This window comes from Tachysurus fulvidraco, chromosome 1, assembly GCF_022655615.1.
Source record: "Tachysurus fulvidraco isolate hzauxx_2018 chromosome 1, HZAU_PFXX_2.0, whole genome shotgun sequence".
Classification (NCBI taxonomy): domain Eukaryota; kingdom Metazoa; phylum Chordata; class Actinopteri; order Siluriformes; family Bagridae; genus Tachysurus; species Tachysurus fulvidraco.
The window spans coordinates 24927602-24943078 of NC_062518.1; the positions used below are offsets into that span (position 1 = coordinate 24927602).

Below are 15477 nucleotides of genomic sequence, written 5' to 3' on the forward strand. Positions count from 1 at the left end.
TCTTTTTGCATACATTCAAGTGAGATCTTTATTGGCAAGTTCCTCAGTTGTACAGTAAAAAATGTTTTAACTGTACTCAAATCAATAAGCATATCTACTGAAATATCCTTGCTTAAAATTTCAAGACGTGGCTCTCACATTCCAAGTCATCCTCCTCTATACTGATTATCATACGGATTAATTACAGAATTACAGTCATATAGTTCCACAAGCCTGAACGAGAAAGTCTTATTTTATATCAGCAGTTTTCTTCCACTTGTTTTCAAGTATTCAGTATTCATGTAGAAAAATCGAAGCTCAGTTCAAATGTTCAAATGAACAAAATCAACCAAAAAATGCTTTAGTTCTGGCCATGATTGTGAAATTATGATAAAACCTAATGGGCACAGATTTGATTAAATAACAGGTGAGATGGAAAATGTGTGAAATCCATTCTCCTATTAGTCTGGGTTTGGCTGGCGGTCTTCTAATCTAAAATCGCACTTTTCCATGATATTTTACAGGACAGAAGGTTTTTGTTTAAACTAGAAACCTGACATTTACATTTTAGATTGTCAAATGTTAGGAAATGCATTAGAATTCTAATAAAAAAAAAAAAATCAGTTTTTGACCAAAGTGCATTTTTATGCCAGATAACATGGCATAACAGCACAAATTTAATTTATTTGCCTACAATTTGCCTTGACCATCTGCATGTTGTGTTAAAAACCACTGGTGTTCCATTAGAGAAGCAGAATTGAAATGGACATTTCCAATATTTTCAATCATTATAAACAAACAAATTATTTTATTGCTACAAGATATACGGATAAATGTAAAAAATGTAACTAGACATTTTTTATTTAGAATTTTTTTTACCTCTGTTGGCATAACCTGACAGAATTTTAGTGGTTGATTAATACGCCTTCAAATTATTGATAATTATATAACACAGAAATGAGATGAAATAAAAGTGCATACAAATTTAACAGTGATGTTTTCATACAGTAAGTAGATCAGGTTTGAAATGTAGATGGGGTGGAGCGTCATTCTGTGTAATTGGACTGAAAGCTTTAAATCTCCATGTTCACTATCAAGAGTAAAGTTTCATATTTAAACATGACCTACAGGAAAAGGAAACCATATTTCAGTTCAGAAAAACCTGAAACATTTTACATTTTGACCATGTGCCACACATGTCCCAGGTTGCCTCACAAGTAAAAGCTTCACAGAATGCAATACATATAAACAATTCAATAATATTTATAATAGATTACAACAATGGTTTATTGTTTTATTCCTTGTAAAAACTGAATATAAAAAAATCAGCCACCTAAGAGCTATTTGAAACTCATGGACTGATCAGTACTTTTATGTTATGTTTTATGTTTTATGTTGTTCTTACCTGAAGATGCGGTCAGATGGCTGCTCTCCCATTACCAAATCAAAACCACGCTGGAAAATGGTGTATGGCCAAGGACTAGGAACAAAACAGAATCAGGCTGCTGGGTTATTTTTCCCATTTCTCATAAATCCTCCCACTCATCATTGCAGCAGTTGACCTCAAAACTCTTTAAAATTGCAACTACGGTGGACTTTTCCATTAAACCTACGCATGTAGGATACAAAAAGCAGGTTTTTAATGAGAATTGTGGTTTTCCTGCAAACAAGCCCACATGTTTACTCACATCACTCTCTCTCTCAGCTCAGTGTCATGATTTGCTACAGACTAAAAAAAACAGGGGCGTCTTACAAACCGTGCAATGGCCTCCTGCTGAGACAGTTATTAATGCAGGTAATTAATGATGTATCACATCTGAAACCAACCCTAACCTTTAGACGTTTCAGGGACTTTATTTTAAATAAAAGAATGACCTCATGAAGGTCAAAACTGTCAGCTATTCCTGTTTGGTCAAGTCTTTCTGATAGACACTGTTACTGAGGCACCTTTTCCTGCTTGGCATGTGGAAGTGAGTGGAGTGATGCAATTATTTAGGAAATGACAGAATGACTGTGGTGGCAGTTGGAGAATTAGAGACCAAGAAGAGCAGACAAGAAGACAATGACTCTCCTAGAGAGCAGTAAGAACCATCAGAGGCTGCTTCTTGATGTCAAAGCTCTGTTTTGTAAATATTAAACTGTCTCCTTTAGGACTTGACATATAGAACATTTTTCAGGAATGCGATGACTTTTGCCCAAATGCTATCACAAATGCCATTAGGGCAAAACCTTTATCAGTGAAAAGGCTATGAACGTAAGGTTCAGCACAGGAAATATTTAGGTCCTTCGAAACTTTTAAATAGCTTCTCCCCATGACAGATTTCTTTTTGCCTCCCTGAGGTGTTAGGTCCAATTAAATAAACTTCACACCTTCTCAGCATGCCACTCAGCACGCAAACCCCTCACCATCATGAGCTATGCGCTTCCCTGCTGTCTATCTTCCCAATTGTTCCAATCGGATTTCTAATTAACAGATCCATCTCACCAACCATCATCACTCCCATCTCACTTCCAATTACAGACGCCAAGGTTTTCCACACCTTTGAGTCTTAAACATTCCAGAACAACAGCCTAAAATACTGACAAGTGCATGCGAAACTGTGTTTGGCAAGAAAGAGACTCTAATTAACTTCATATGAATTAAATGCTGTTCTTTAAAGGATTCTGGAAGCTTGGGAATATTTTCATAATTCTAGCCATCTTTTGGTCCTTTTTCTGAATTTTTACTGCATTTTTAAATCTACAATCTGAGAGGTCGCTTGTGATGTGACAGTTAACAGGATGCCATCAGGAGGCTTGTAAGACTCATCTTGTAGACTTTTCCTGTTATATCCCTTTTTTTTTTTTAGCATTTTTAAGATGACTTGATTTGAGGAGCAAGTGAGGGGATTTAAAGTGATAACAAGCAAGCACACTAGAGAAATCCCTTTTCTAGATACCTATTTGCATAACAGCCCATGGCTTTTTTTTAGCAGGGCAGATCATTATGCTTTTATATGTTTTGGAAAAGATCCAAAATTATTAGTGTATATAAAACACAAAGAGAGAGAGAGAGAGAGAGAGAGAGAGAGAGAGAGAGAGAGAGAGAGAGAGAGAGAGAGAGAGAGAGAGAGAAATACAGGTACAGACAGAGCTGGCTGCCCAGAGAGAGCAGGTTCTGCTTGTGCTGTCCCGATGGAGAGGTAGAGCTCCACTTCTTAACCACCTGTCCATGAGAAATTCGAAAACAATTATTTCCTAAGTTTGAAATGATTTGTCCTGACCTCATTAAACTAAAGAACTACCCAAAAGTAGTGGTAGTTTCCTGGGAGAAAAAAGAGACTGCATTTCCAGCTTGATACATCTACACCTGCCAGAACAAGAGGAAGAAGTCGGCCAATCGATAATGTGCCCATGAACTCACACGTGCGTACGCACATGCTTAGATTTTAGCCTTTTATTTTGCTAACCATTTATTTGTTGAAAACCATATCGTTTTTGGCAATACATGTACAATTTGTCAAGCCAATAAAGCTCATCTAAATTCACATTGAATTGAATCAAATAAAATGATTTGAATTTGAAATTAAAATTTAATTTGAAATTGAAAGAGAGAGAGAGAGAGACAGAGAGAGAGAGAGAGAGATATGGTACGATGGTACAACAACTAAATATGGGAAGGATGATCATTAACACTTAATTAAAAGAAGCATTAATTAATCATGCTTCCTTTGAGACACATGAGGTCAACCAGCTGCACCATATTGGATTACTGCTAATGCTGCATAACACACTGGGAGGAAAACGCTATCTACTACTGTGTAGCATGCTGGGAGGTAAATGCCCTCCCTCTTCCACACACAAGCCCTCTATGTGATTGGCTTGTGTCCCTGTGATTGACAGGACAGGAAGGTGATGGGGTCATGATGAGGTTCGGGTGAATGATTTCCTGTTGCACCACATGGGATTTTTCTGTGAGTTTATTCATCTGAAACTGACCATCATGGTTTTTAAATTCAGCTTACTCACCCCTGATTTGGTCCCCATTCGTTGCGAATGCAGAGATGCTTGTGCACAGGGTCCTTCATATACCCATCAAAACACTGGCATTCACCTGTGAATATGAAGCGCAGATTTCAAGTGTGCTGCCAGCAGATGAACTGCACAACATAATAATGCATTTAATACAGACAGAATTACTAATGCAACACTCTATAATTGCACTGTTGCTCCACAGGGGATCAGGCAGGATGGTAATGGAGGCTTTAGTGTGATCTTACCTAAATCTCACAAAGCCTTATTCCACATTAATGACCTGTATAACATGTCACTAGCAGTGCATTCATTCACATGGCCATTCATTCACATTCAGTCAGGATCGGTTTTGGGAGAATCAGACATGCTGCACTCGTTGCTAGCATTTTGGATGAAAGCCTTAGCACAAAATATGTCTGACGTTCACCTAGTGCAAACTGTAAATACTTTATATTCTAGTGAAGTCCCTGCTGCATTCATTAAACTGTCTGATTGCTTGTCCAGGCTGCTCGAGGACAGACATCAGAGCCACACTCAGCTTTGATTATTTGTAGAGAAACCTGACTGTAAAATCTTGCAATTACTATTGCAGCTCATATTATTATTTCTTGTTGTTTTTTAGGGATCAAAATCAAATTCCAACTTCAATAAGTGTGTGTTATTCTATAGTTTGAAATTTGTTCAGGATTGCTTTGACTAGCCTGCCAAAGCTAGCTAATTATCCTTGCAGTTTGCATCTTCTGTACTAGAACAGTGTTTAATACAATGTTTATTGTAAAGCAGGATGATACGATTTAATTGTCCATACACAATTATATACTGCCATGATGCTAAATGATATTTACCCTGATTGTATTTTATCACTGTGCTTTTCAATCTCAATGCAACCTTTTGAATCGTCCCTTTGAATTTTAACAATCTGCTAGAAATTTCCTCTTCACATTTAGCACTGGCACATTGTTCTGTGCTTGTCTATGTCCCCATGAGTCCTTGATTAGATTCTTTTGTCCACCCGTGTCTTGTCCGCCCCTTAAATAGTGTGTCTACTTAAACACGTGTGTCTCTTTAGGGTACTTTCAGGGTGAAGTATACGCTGTTACACTCAGTTCCGATGTGTTCTCAGTGTCTTTTGTTTTGTTTATGCTTGCCTGGTTTTGACTGATACCGATGTTTCTGCCTAGCTTAGTTTATCCTGTCTGTTGATCACACGATATGTGCCTCCTATTTTCGCCTTCCCTATCGATTTGAATCCTCGACCTTTGTGTTAAATACACTGCTTTACCTGCACTTGTGTCCATTTCATCCTCACTGACTTTGTCACTAAAAAAGACATAGTAAACATAGATATTTGTGAATCAAAACTTGAATCTGGAATGATTCAATTCAATTCAATTCAAGTTTATTTGTATAGCTCTTTTTACTATGGGCTTCGTCTCAAAGCAGCTTTACAGAACATAAACAATGAACATAAACATGAATGAATCTGGATATCAATCTGAATATCAACTTGCAATCTGATATTAAAAATCTAGCAATGTATCTTGAACTTGGCTCACAATAGTTATGTATACTGTATATTGAACAGCAGATTTTATGTTTATATATATATATATATATATATATATATATATATATATATATATATATATATATATATATATATATATTACGGATGTCACTAATAATTATTATTATACAAGTCTATAACAAAGTATTACAAACTATAACAAATAATTAAGTTGAATTATTACTCACAATTGTTTGAACACTAAATCACAAGCAGAGAAAAATAAACACTAACTGTGTTAGTGTGATTCGGTGAAATTTGTTGAAACACTATAATACACAACGAACTGCTTCCTACTTCTCCCAGCATGCACTTTCAAAAGCATGACCTTTTGCGAAAGCTTGCAGTGTTCTGTAAGAACAATTTAACAAGCCATCGCTATCACAAAACATGTACTTAAATGTTGTAAAAGTGAATTTAGTGTGTAGTACTACATAATGCCATGGCCTGAGTGTGCACTGTTGTGATGCTAGGAAGTGTGCCGTGGATAGGCGGTTGTATTGGATGTATACGGGGAAGATTCCTGCCATAAGTTTGTTAATCAGCGTTGCAGATGTGTCTGACCCTCCCAGTCACTCAGGCTGGCACTACTGTGTTTTCTCAGGTCACAGCGGAAGTGTGTCATTTGAGATTTGTTTGTACAGGATTGATAAAGGTGCACTTTGATTTGGAATGAACAAATAAATAACAGTTCAAACATCTGATATTTTATATTATAAATTTTGCAGAGTGAAACAGGCAGCATCTTTTTGTACTCATTTTCAATATAAACAGGATGTACAAAAATATCTGATCTTCTGCTTGTATCCATCCATGCAATCATGTATCCGAGACGAGGCATTGTGACCAGTCTAATGGCCGCTTCCTGTTTTCTCTGCTTTGTCAGGCTATTGGACATTGCAGAGGGTTTCAACATTGCTAGAAAGAAGCAGGTAGAGCTAAAGAAATTGACCGCTAAAAATTGAACACAAAAAGTCTAAACGCTGCTCGGTTTTAAAAGCATAAGTTATAAGATGTGCTGGTTGTTTATTAACTACATTTAACTGCAATCTACAAAAATGTTTGGAATTATTATAAGTAACCAGCTAAATGGATAAGGTTAAATAAAAATTATGATGTTCTGTTTATTGTGATGTTGAAATAACTGTAGTCTGAAATATTTATTATTGCTCACCGGTACACACAAAATTTTGTAATATTATACCCCAGTCATTTTTCTTCTCATTATTATTACATATTTATTTATTTATTCTCTCGTCTGTTTCCATACTTCTGTAAAGCTGCTTTGAGACAATGGGAATTGTTAAAAGCACTATAGAAATAAATTTAATTTGAATTTGAAATCTCGAAACCAGAAGTCAGAAGGTGTCATATTTTTGTCTAACTGGTTTTATTACGTCATTGTTTCTATGCTAGCAGCTCATACACCGACTGATACGGCAGAAACTCCATATAAACAAAGTTTTTTTTTAAGTTAGATTTGTTACTTCACAAATATAAATATACTCTATATCCTTTTCCCTTTCAGTCGATCTGTTATTTCAGTGATTTTATTTGAGTTCATTTTCACCATTGCTTTAGCTGAGGAGGTAAAAAATGCATAATTTCCATGTCTCCCATATCACCACAGCAAATGCTAGCGTCGCAAATGCTGCAACTAATCTGTAGATGTTGACAGGTCTGAATACTTACTCCATACTTTTAAACACTTAATTTAGTGACTATGTAACTCTGCATGCTTTCATAGATCTACAGCCTCGTGATGAAACTTCACTAGTTTCCTTTAGCGCTCATGTTCGCTGTGGCTTTGTATGCGCTGATGATGCAGATACACAAAAGAGAAGCAGGAAGAAAAATATCTGGGCTGCCAATTTTGAAATCTGCTGAAATGTGAGACTGCATAAAGAAGTTAACGTTCAAAGCTAAAGATCTAAACCTAGTCAGTAAGGTAAATGCAAAAGCTATGATGGCCATGTCCAAGGTTTTGACCTCACACCTACTGTACCTCTTCACCAGTTCGAGTAAAATGTATTGTGTCAAGTCCAGAGCTGTATTACTCCTAGTTAAACAGCTTTAGAAATCATATTATGTATGTGAACACTGGATGTGCATCAGTGGTTCTGTGATTAAGTGTTAAAGGCTAGATGATTATTTCAGATCTAACCGACTGGCCTCCAGACTGTAGGTCTTAATGGACAGGCTCTGACTCATGCTGAAAAGTTAAGAAAGCTAGAAAGCCAAATGTAAAAATATCCTATACATATTTTAAAGCTTGAAATCCACCAACACATGCTGAAATCCAGCCTACACAAAAAGACATCCTGACTGCTGTGTGAGATATAACCTCATCCTGTTCTCGAGACTTCGGCTTAAACCGGCACACATTCTTTGTAAAAGTGCATGCGTGTGATAAAAAAACGTTCTGAAAAATAATAACTCGCACTCAGTTTTATGTTCTCATTGCGTTCTCGTTGAGAATCATTGACATGATGCTAACAGTCTCCCGTTTCATTTAGCCACAATAATATTCACTGACGTGTTCTTGTCAGAAAAGGAAGTAAAAACTACAATGAAAATTAAGCCGAAAAAGAAAGACACAGCAACAAAAAAGTGCTATAGTCAGAAAGAAACAGTGAGCAAGCAGCTACACCGCATTGCCCCCTCAGGGAGAATCACTCTGCTTTGAGTTTTTCTTCATTTGCATGACTATTTATTTCAAATTTGCCACATAAACACTATAAACTCACATAATATCAGCTACCCATTGTCTGTTTTATAAAACATAAAGTTTCCCCTCTCCTCTCCCCCCGATTTCTAGTGTGACAGAACACTAAAATGTGAGAAAAGCCTTGTGAAGATCTGTTCGTTTTCTAGTTGCTTTTTTAGTGAAATGGTGTCTGTGATGCAATGGAGCCTCTCCCAGCATTGTAACATCTTACAGTGAGGTTATTTACTCAAGTTGGTCACTCTGTGGTTGTGTTTGTTGCTTGCAGTGAATTGCCAGATTACTTACCTGACACAACACTGCACAAAATACACAGGTCAATAGAATATTGACTTTAAACATAAAAAAAATGCTTTTTGTGCAGAATAAACAGGAATGCTAAGGGAATAACCTTAACTACAATAACGCTGACTTCTGTGCAGTATTTAAACTTGCACTTGCCAGAAAGCCATCAGAGCTATTGGAGAAGGCGGGTTGTGTTCTATTACCAGTTAATGTTTAAAGGTTTAGGTCTTAAAGCCACGATAATTCCCGTTCTCTCCCTGACCTCAAAGAGCTCCATTAATCAATTGAACTGTAGTGCACGGATCAGGTAGCCTTGTGCACAGCGTGCTGTGTTCCTGTTCAATAAATGTCTGCATCTGTCGCATGCTCCCTCTCTCTCTCTCTAATGTGCTTAGAAACCTCAGATACTGTCGCTTCCCATCCACGTTTTCATCAGTATCTTCTCCCACTGCTTTGATCGAGGCTGTCGTACAGCTTCCACCTCCTCCATTACACATATCCACCCTCTGATCCGGTGGCCCAGCTTTTACCAAGGCTTTCATTAAGAATGTGGCATACCGAAAGCACAATGCAATTACTGAAGCGAAGCAGAGCCAAGGCCTCATCTGTTAGATTTCATTTACTAGAAAACCAAGGCTGAGTTCCCACTGGCCTAACTTGTGATTCATTTAGGCTTGGCGAATTTGCCATTCAACGTTCGCTGGAGACTGTAACTGTTCTGAATTAGAGATGCAAACCCAAGAGAAATTTTTTTTATTTTATTTTATTTTTTTTTCCAGACGTACAATCGTTCTGATGGAATTTACCTCAGCTGAGGATTATTAGAGTTGTGTCTCTAAAACAATTTGATTGTTTGATTGAGCAATTCTCTGTATGGGGTTGAAGATTTGTTAACAGTTTTGGTCATTAAAATGAACAAACCTATAAAACAAGAATGAATATGATGCTATTGAAAAAAAAATCAAATGAGCATTCATTAAAATCATATAATGGAGGCAGGAAAACATTTCTCTCTCATTAAAATATATAATTAATTCAAACAGTTTTGGCTCTCTAGGGTTTGTAGAAGTATCGATATTTAGTTTATGAAAGCACAAACTTATTTCCTGACCTGATTTTTATTTAAAATGTCGGTGGTACCTTTGAGAATTATACAAATTCTGAGATGCAGGATATGAAACCTCTTAATTTATTATTCCCTCCTGTATACTATACTGTACATGATGACTGTAAGCTAAATTAGTAGGTCTCTTTGTTATCTCATAGCTTGTGCTGCCAAAAGACACTGATTAGCTCTGACAGGGTGACTACTGCTCAGCTCAGGTCTTTGCTGATTCAGCAAGTATCTGGAGTCAGAACCTGCTGACAGCTTCCTATGACTAATTATGAAAAATGCATTTTCAACAAACAAGCAAGTTGTGCTGCACAGATGAGTACATAATGAGTGCAACTATTGTAACAAACAGGAAGAAAATAGTGGAAGTGCAGGATATCCCCTGAAATAACAGCCTGTTCGTGGAAATGACGATGAACTTACAACACTATGGAAATTCTGGGAAACGAGTTAGTTCCTATTAAAATAGCTTCACTTTCTCTTAGAAGTAATAATAAGGCAGAAAATTGCAGCTTGTCGTTTTACTGAGAAGTCCCTTGTCCTGAAAAATCTAAACTTAAAGGAACAGCTTTTACCTCCGACTGATCCAGAGTCTTGGAATATGTGCAATTAGCTGTTACTATAGAAACTGCACTGGATTGTATTGTGTGCATTAATCTAGGCCTGGCACTATTACTATCAATATTTTGTTAAGCTTCTTGGACTCTGGCCATTATTATACTTTATACTGTACTTTTTTCTTTGCCTGGTAATAAAACTTTTTGTAATACTTCATGTGTCTTAGGAAAAATAAACCCAAACAAACCAAAGTTCACTATGGTTACAGTCAAGCCACTGGTGTGATAGTCACTGGTTTATGATATTTAAAGCATTGTTGTGTGTGTGTGTGGGTATAGATACCTGTGTCAGGATCGCACTGGTGTTCACAGGGGTCTACTAGGCGACGACCACACAGCTCGCTTAGCCATGGCCCGCTGGCATTCTGCTGATAGTAGAGCAGCACTTGGGCAGGGTTGAGCCAGTCAGAGGCATCCAGCTGACTACCCTGTAACAGGACAAACCTGGATCCTGCAGAGAAGAACCACACCCTGGACAATGAGGATGGACTTTTTACTTTGCAGATCAGCAGAGAAATCTTTACTTCCTAATACGGGAGAAAAAGACGTACACTTATAACAACATAGCTTTGGTATTACTTTCATTGTAGTACAACAATGTAGTATAATATGCATCATGAGGAAGAGTGTTACTGGATGTATACTATACTCAGTATCAAAAAATTTTTAGATTCTTAATAGAATATTTAAAGCTTATCATGGTGCTGGATTACAGGTCAAACAGTCAAACAGTGTCAAAGTTAATGAGATAGTGTACAGTAACGAACTCCTGTATTATCGCTAAAGTAATGCCACATACAGCTGCTGTGTTCTGGGTATCTGAACATCTTAAATATAATATTCTGTCTTATAATATAATATAATATTCTGTATTATGTGATGTTGCACTATATCACATCCGTTTCCAGTGACCTGTAACACCCTCACTGACAAACAAGCCTAAACATAACACAGGTATAGAACTACTGTATATAAAATACACCATATGTCCAAATCTTTGTGGATATCTGACCATCACACCCATATCTGGTTCTTCCCCAAAATGTTAACACAAGTTTGAAGCATGCAATATAGAATGTGTTTGTTTATTGTAGCATTACAATTTCCCGTTACTGGATCTACGAGACACAAACCCCTTGTGAGGAACATGAAGACATGATATGCCAGGGCTGGAGTGGAAGAACTCGAGAACCCGACTTCCTCACCAACATCAGTGCCTGATCTCATTAATGCTCTTGTAGCAGAAATACCACAAATCCCCAAAGCCACGCTTTGACATCTAAAGGAAATCTTTCCCAGAAGGGAGGAGTGCATTATAACAGAAAGTACATATGAGTGTGCTGGTCAAGTGCACACAAACTTTTGTCCATATTGTCTATATAAGGGGCTTTTTAGACCTGGTCACTTCATGCATTTTCTGTGATCAGATAGCTATCGGATCGTAAAAAGACCAGGCCAAAACCGTTTGGAGACGGATATAAATCCAATCGCTCAAACCCCTTCAGGAGGTTGTCTGGGACGCATTTCAGATGAAACTGAGCAGGTGTAAATGAATGTGGTTGTTCAAGCTACATACGTCAGCGCTATACTCCTCCCAAACGGAAGTACGTCACTCGCAGGTGACTCGCGAGTCGTGCATCACGCCAGAAACAAATAACATGGACGACACGCAGGGTTGGAGCACTCGCAAAATGAAGCCACTTATTGCTCTTTGGAGCGATGAAAGCTTTGTAAAACATATAGAACAAACCCCCAGAATTAAGGTAAAATATATTTGCATTTTGGGTGGGAGTTGAAAGATCAGATTGATATCCGATTCGCCAAGACGCATTTATGTGGCCTAATGTAAATGGAACAGTTTTAACAAATCAGATAGTTATCGGATCAGAGAAAACACATGACGTGACCTTGTGTAAAAAGGCCCTAATATAATAAGGGGTATTGTAATATGTTCAGTATAAGATTGAAAAACAATAAGACAATTATTATATTTTTTGCGTATTATATTTATTTTCTTATTTAAAGCAGTTAACTGGCCTAAAATTAGAATATGGTATTGCCTGTAAAACGGACTTCTTTATAATCTTTATTTTCCAAAGAGAAGAAATCCACCGCCATGGTTGAAATAAATTTTTGAGGCAGCTTAAGCCAGTGGCCATGACTCTGCTGCCACATTACATTCCTCAGTCTTTAAAAAAAATAAAAAATAAAGCCAAGACCAAGTCACTGAATCTTATTTTTTTTTCCCCCCCACAAAATCCTACTATTTTTTTTATCCTTTTCCTTGACATACAGAATTACCATACATTGCTCCAAAGACATTTACAGCCCTATTAAATGACCTGAATTTAATGACTCAAAAGGTGAGTGGTACATTCTCCACTTCCAGACGTTCATCTACTCTAAACTGCACCAATACGTAGCAGATTCGTCCTGCATTATATCCTGGAATGTGCGGCAGTCTTGCAGAGGAGGAGAAAAGCTGCGAGGAATCAGAGAAAGCAGAGCAGGGAAGAAACTGGCTTGTACTTTTATACTGCAGGTGTCACATTAAAATTCATTAACAAACACATCCCAAGCACACAAGCATGATCAAGGACCAAAACCCATACAAAGATTCCTCAGGGAAGGGTTTATTGTTTAAAACTCTGTGTGTAGGTCCATATGACCTGACCCGTATACGCTCTGATGCTCTCCTGGCACAACTGCTGGACCATTACAAGAGAAGCTCATAGACAGAGTGACATTTCCGCTTGTGCATTACAGAGTAAACGTCACAGCAGTTCACAAACACACTGTTAGTACTTCTGGGTTTAAAACTGTACACACAGCAATCTGAGATTATAGCAGATGTATAAAAATAGGTCTCATGATTATTAACCATAATCCTGATCACCGTTGTTACACAGTACCATCATAACAGTAACTGGCTCATATGTCTTTTAATAACTTCAGCCACACATCACTTTCGGTTTTCACCCAAAAAACCCACCTAGAACAAAGTGGCAGATCTAACACAGATCCAACACTGTGTATAATTGTGATGCTGTTTGTTTTCTTTACTCTACACCACTGAAACAGTTTGAGCAGTAGTAGCAGATGAACAGCCGAAGCATTTCACGGTTTCTACGAAGAACATTTGACAAGCAATTTGCAATCACCGATCATGCCAAATATCAATAGGGGGTAGAACGCAAAAGGACGTGTTCTCCAGTATGTGTTTAATACACCACTAGAAATATGGAGAAAAGAAAAACCCTGCTAGAAGGACAATAGCATTCATAAACACAGATTTTGAAAAGATAAAATAAAAAAAATGAAGAAACAACAGAGAAAAATCTGAGAGTAAAACTCATTCAGGGAAATTTAACATTACATGACATAAATTTAAAAATATAGTCCCAGGATCAGTATCAGGCCAATACTAGCAAAAACAGTAGATAAGATATTAGATTAAAAAAGAGTAAAAGTTCAAATTAAGATTAGAATTGTAGCTGTAAATGTTTACCAACAGAAAGACTTGTATTGTGATCAATTTTTATTTTAGTTTTATTGAAATTTGTTGAAAAGGCAAGCACAGGGGTTTGCTTGATTTTCTTTTTTTTTCCAATAATTTCTGCGATCACAAAATCGTACAGAAACTATTAATATAAACACAAACATAAACTAGACAAGCATGAAATACACACGAGCAAGGCATGGATAAACACCAGATGCTAGAGTGCTATACAAACGTAACTTCTGCTGCTGATTGTGCATAAATGTGATTAAGGCGTTCGTGATCATGTGACTTGGTGCGTGATATGAACATGTGGTGTGCAGCGATTGTTGTCCTGCCCGCCAAACTCCCATTTTTAATTGCTTCAGGTTTGAAAAAAATCATTTTAAAGTTTAGTACCTTTTAAAGAAAACATATTGGATGAGCCTTAGGATGTGTTATACTTTACTAAGTAAAATGGAGAATAATGAGTACAGTCTCATTAAGATAACAAGTGCAATCCAAAACAGAAGAAGAAGTGATGCGGTTACCGTCAGCAATTAGGTGCTCAGGTACATGAAGGACCACACGCACATTCAGGCCACATGACAGGTGAGAGGAGTACACCAGGCCGATCACACAGCTTGTCACACTGATCAAAGTTAGGGTGGTCTTATTGATGGGACTGCGTGGAGAGCCTGGAGTGGGAACAAGAGAGAGAAAGAAAGAGAGAGAGAAAGAGAGAGAATATGAGAACAGACACAAAGAAAATAAAAAAGATAGAAGCTCTGAACCCAGGATGTTCAGTTTTTTAGTGTATCCCTGGGCAGTTACAAACATCTCTACATCTGAGCCTGCTGATGCATAAAAAAGGGCAGCGGAGCGGCGCTGCGAACTATGGTTCAGCCATGGACAAAAAAAGGTGAAAAGATAAGGATTTATATATCATTTATTTATAGGATATGCACTGTTTATACTGGGAAATTCAGAAAAACAAAATAAATACTACAGGTTTCTCTATTTTTATTACTGACATTTGCTTACATACTGTATGCAGACATACTGGTGGCACATTGCATTCAAATCGATGAGGAGGTGCTAAAGTGTTCACAAACCAATGTCACATAAAAAAATAAATAAATAAATAAATTAAATAAATAAAATTCACAAGCACATAAGAGAGTGATAGGGGAAAAAAGTAAAGCCCCACATAAATAAAAGCAGAGCTATGGGCAGAGTGATGCGCAGCTGTCTGATTTGATCCCCGGTTCCAGCAGAGTAATCACGCAGACAGCCTTAGTGAGATTTAAAAAGGCTTTAGCCTGACTCTCTCTGCTCTCTCTTTGTTTATCGGAGCTGCAGCATGGCCACAGTCTCCATACTGCTCAGAAAATTTAATACACTTTCTTACACACAATAAGCTCAAGAGAAATAACCATGGTTAAATTCCCTTAAATACGAACCATTTCTGATTTATTAATCAAATACAAACCAGATTCTCTTTAGAAAATAAATCCAAACCCATAGCTAGCCTTAAAAAAAGTAAGAGCCCAGTATTATAATATATCATTTGGAATCGGGAATTTAGAGATAGAGAACAATGAACAGTATTATTCCATGTTTTGTAAAAGTGCTTTTAATATAACTACTAATATATCTCACTTACAGATAGGGAAATAAAGTCAATTTAAATAAAAA

The 15477-nt window shown here is 37.1% G+C and overlaps 1 protein-coding gene across 5 annotated transcripts in view; it reads right to left on the reverse strand.

Annotated features, from left to right (window-relative positions):
- Positions 1 to 15477, reverse strand: part of astn1 (astrotactin 1) — a 223503-nt gene that overhangs the window by 124529 nt on the left and 83497 nt on the right. For all 5 annotated transcript variants that reach the window (XM_027132844.2, XM_047818340.1, XM_047818320.1 and 2 more), the window contains 4 exons: positions 14331 to 14477; positions 10585 to 10752; positions 3988 to 4072; positions 1385 to 1459 (listed from right to left, as the gene is read on the reverse strand). In XM_027132844.2, coding sequence (XP_026988645.1) covers positions 1385 to 1459; positions 3988 to 4072; positions 10585 to 10752; positions 14331 to 14477 — 475 coding nt within the window. The remainder of the gene's footprint in view (positions 1 to 1384; positions 1460 to 3987; positions 4073 to 10584; positions 10753 to 14330; positions 14478 to 15477) is intronic.